Source organism: Euprymna scolopes, chromosome 16 (genome assembly GCF_053919585.1).
Source record: "Euprymna scolopes isolate OS-2025 chromosome 16, ASM5391958v1, whole genome shotgun sequence".
Classification (NCBI taxonomy): domain Eukaryota; kingdom Metazoa; phylum Mollusca; class Cephalopoda; order Sepiida; family Sepiolidae; genus Euprymna; species Euprymna scolopes.
The window spans coordinates 114402815-114406281 of NC_136497.1; the positions used below are offsets into that span (position 1 = coordinate 114402815).

A 3467-nucleotide genomic window follows, 5' to 3' on the forward strand; every position below is an offset into this window, starting at 1 on the left:
AGAAACCTACATAAGCTATGTGATTCAAAACATCATACTCAAATCTATCATCACTGAAGAAGTTAAACAAGCTACAGAGGAAGACCCTCTATTACAGGCTGCAGTCATAGATAGACAATGAAATAAACTCCAGCTGTCAATTTTATCTCCATTTAAGGATGAACTCTTAGTGCATGGTGATCTCATCCTTCAAGAACATCATCTTGTGATCCCTTCTAAATTAAGAAAAAAGACAATCGACATCACCCACACCAAGGCATTGTCAAGACAAAACAACTAATAAGAGAAAGGTGTGATTCCCAGAAATAGACAAATTGGTGGAAGAAACTGCACAGTTGCATCCTCAGCCAAGTCTCAAACCCAAGGCACACACACCATGAACCCATACACTTCACTTCCCTCCCAATTGCTCCATGGATTGAAATTTCAGTTGACTTCACAGGTGGTTTTCTATCAGGAGACTATCTGCTAGTCACAATTTATAACTATAGCCGATTCCCTGAAGTTGAAATACTCCCATCACTATCCAAAATGCAGTCATCCATTGCCCAAACATGGTTTTCACCAGGCAAGGATATCCAACTGTTTTGAAATCCGATAATGCTTCCCCCCCCTCACCATTTCACAAACACGATTACAGAGATTTTGCCATTCAGTCAGGCACAGAAAAATCACACTTCTATGGCTTCAGGCAAATGGAGAAGTGGAGCGTTTGATGCATAATTTAAAAAGATATAAACTTGCTACCATGGTGGAAGGTCACAAGTAGAAAACTCAATTACCTTCCTAATGCAATATACTGCCCCATTTATCACCACAAAAATATCTCATTTTTTTGTAGCTTGTACTAGCAAAAGAAACAAAACAAGCTGTCTCTACCATACAACCCCAAACTGTATACAATCACACAAAAAAGAGAAGTATGATAACCGTGCAGACAGGAAACCACCAAATCACCGGAAACTTCTCTCTGTTCAGGCGAGGAAGCTCAAGTGCATCCGAAAAGGAAGAAAGATCCACCTCTGACTCTGAGGTTAAGTACACCCATAAGAAAAGCGCTGGGAAACATCCACAACCCCAATGGCTGACCAACTTTTGAGATGAAACTCATCACAGAAAAGACTGCCACCAGCCAGACTCAAACGCTTAATAATGACACACATACAAAAAGAAAGACAATGCATTCCACCAAGAATGAGAGGAATGTAATGTTGCCATCAAATCCCAAAGAGTTACCTACCCCTTAAACTGTCCTAAAAAGTATAAGCAAAAAAGAGATGTAGAAAAACGACGATCAGACTATTGTTAATACCTGTATTCTGTTCTCTTTTCTTGCAACCTGATACTCATGAACCAGGGTCTTTCAACATTTTACGAGTAAAACTGAAATTGAATTTGGTTTTTATCAGCTTTTGTCTTCAATTCTCCTCCCTTAAGCAAATGTATAGCATTACCTACCATATCAGGTTTGCAAAGAATAATTTTTGTTTCTTTGGTTAATTTGTATTTAAACATGTAAAAGAGAACTGATGCTGTCCAAGTATCATAATTAACATCTGAAAACATAATAATAATTGTATTTTTTAATTTAGTTTTATTATTCTTAAACCAAAACAAACGATGACTCAAAATTCTTACTTCTCTCATTCATGCCTCTCTATCCCTCCCAGTTGCTTATTTTTCCGGTTGTGTGATTTGATATCATATTATCAAAAACAATGGGATATAGGGGCTCTGAAAAGGGGTAGTACCTTTGTTGTCCGGCATGCTGCTCCCTACCTAGTAAGGTGGATGGGCATCACTGGTCCCCACTCATCCCTAAATCTCTTACCTGTTGACTCCAAGTGTCATGTTGTGGTAAACCGCTTCAGCTGGCGGGCTAATCCATGTGAGGAATGGTGTCTCACATTGCAGCACTGGACATATGAACTTCATCCGAGGTCACCAGCCAGGGCCCAAGGGTTCCATGATGAGCTCAACGGCTAATATGTTCCCCATGCTCCTGGGGAAGGTTTTTGAGCCAGAGTCTGACATAAAACCTACGACCTGAGGACTTCACTGTTACCATCTCAGCTTGCTGGGCGATGGAAGATGATCACTGGAAGCCACAGTTCCAAATCCTGCATGCAGGTGGTTCAGAATATTAATCACCTTATGTTGACCCTAGAGACAACAGCATCACTAGGCAGCACCTTGAACGATCAAGTAGCCTTATCTAGGGACAGCACTGCTTGCTCCACAAGGAGAGGGGCCTAAAAAAGGTGGCCTAATCAAAGCTCATTTCTGTCAGCCCCAGTTGGTTTACCACGGTCAATGGGCATCTCCCAATGTGGTTGGAATACAACAAAGAAAGGAAGGTATGCACCCACCTGTAAAGGTGCAAAAGCATTGAAGCTGGCATGTTGGAACATCAGAACTATTCTTGACAAAGACGACAGCAACAAACCTGAACGTCACTTGGATGGTCAGACGCTCCTCATGGATGGAGTGTCTATCCTCAACCATTGGTTTGAACACTTCCAGGCTCTCTTCAGAGCTGACTGGGCCATTCAGGGCTCAGCAATCCTCCACACCCCTCAGCTGCCAGTCAAAGTGGAATTGAATGAACCTTCCTCCATAGGAGAACTCCCTGGGGCCATAAAACAGTTGAAGAATGGTAAGGCAGCAGGAATCAATGGGATCCCACCAGAGATCTGGAAATATGGACGTCCAGCTTCTTCTCTGTTGTTGGGAGCAACGAAAAACTCCCATGGGACCTCCGTGATGCAATCATTGTTGCCTTCTATTGGAGCAACAGGAAAAAGTCAGTTGGCTCTAACTGCCGGGGAACCACCCTGCTCTCCACACAGACTGATACCTTCCATCACAGAAGACCACCTCCCAGAAACACAATGTGGCTTCAGAGCAAACGGAAGCACCACGGACATGGTCTTCATCCTCAGACAACTGCAAGAGAAGTGCTGCGAACAAAACAGGGGACTCTATGTAACGTTTGTGGATCTGACAAAAGCATTTTACAGTGAGCATGAGGGGGCTTTGGCTGATCTTGAAGCACCTCGGCTGCCCCCCCCCAAAGCTCCTCAGCATGATCATTCAGCTGCATGAGAAGCAGAACAGCCAGGTCAGATAGAATAACAACTTTTCAGAACCCTTCTTCATCATCAATGGCATGAAACAGAGATGCATCCTGGCACCGACTCTGTTCAGCATCTTCTTCAGTATCATACTTAAGCAGGCAACCAAAGATCTTGACAATGATGATGCTGTTTACATTCGGTATCGCCATGATGGCAGTTAGTTCAACCTCAGAAGGCTGCAAGCCCACATAAAGACTCTCAAACAACTGATCTGTGACCTCCTCTTTGCCGACGACGCTGCCCTCATTGCCCACACCGAAAGAATCTTGCAGCACCTCACATCCTGCTTTGTAGAGGCTGCCCATCTTTTCAGACTCGAGGTCAGCTTGA

General features: G+C 43.4%; 1 protein-coding gene across 1 annotated transcript; it reads left to right on the forward strand.

The window, feature by feature from the left end:
- Positions 1–2313: 2313 nt before the first annotated feature.
- Positions 2314–3105, forward strand: LOC145296222 (uncharacterized). Its single transcript, XM_080142436.1, has one exon. The coding sequence runs from the start codon at positions 2314–2316 to the stop codon at positions 3103–3105; it is 792 nt and encodes a 263-aa protein (XP_079998562.1).
- Positions 3106–3467: the final 362 nt, after the last annotated feature.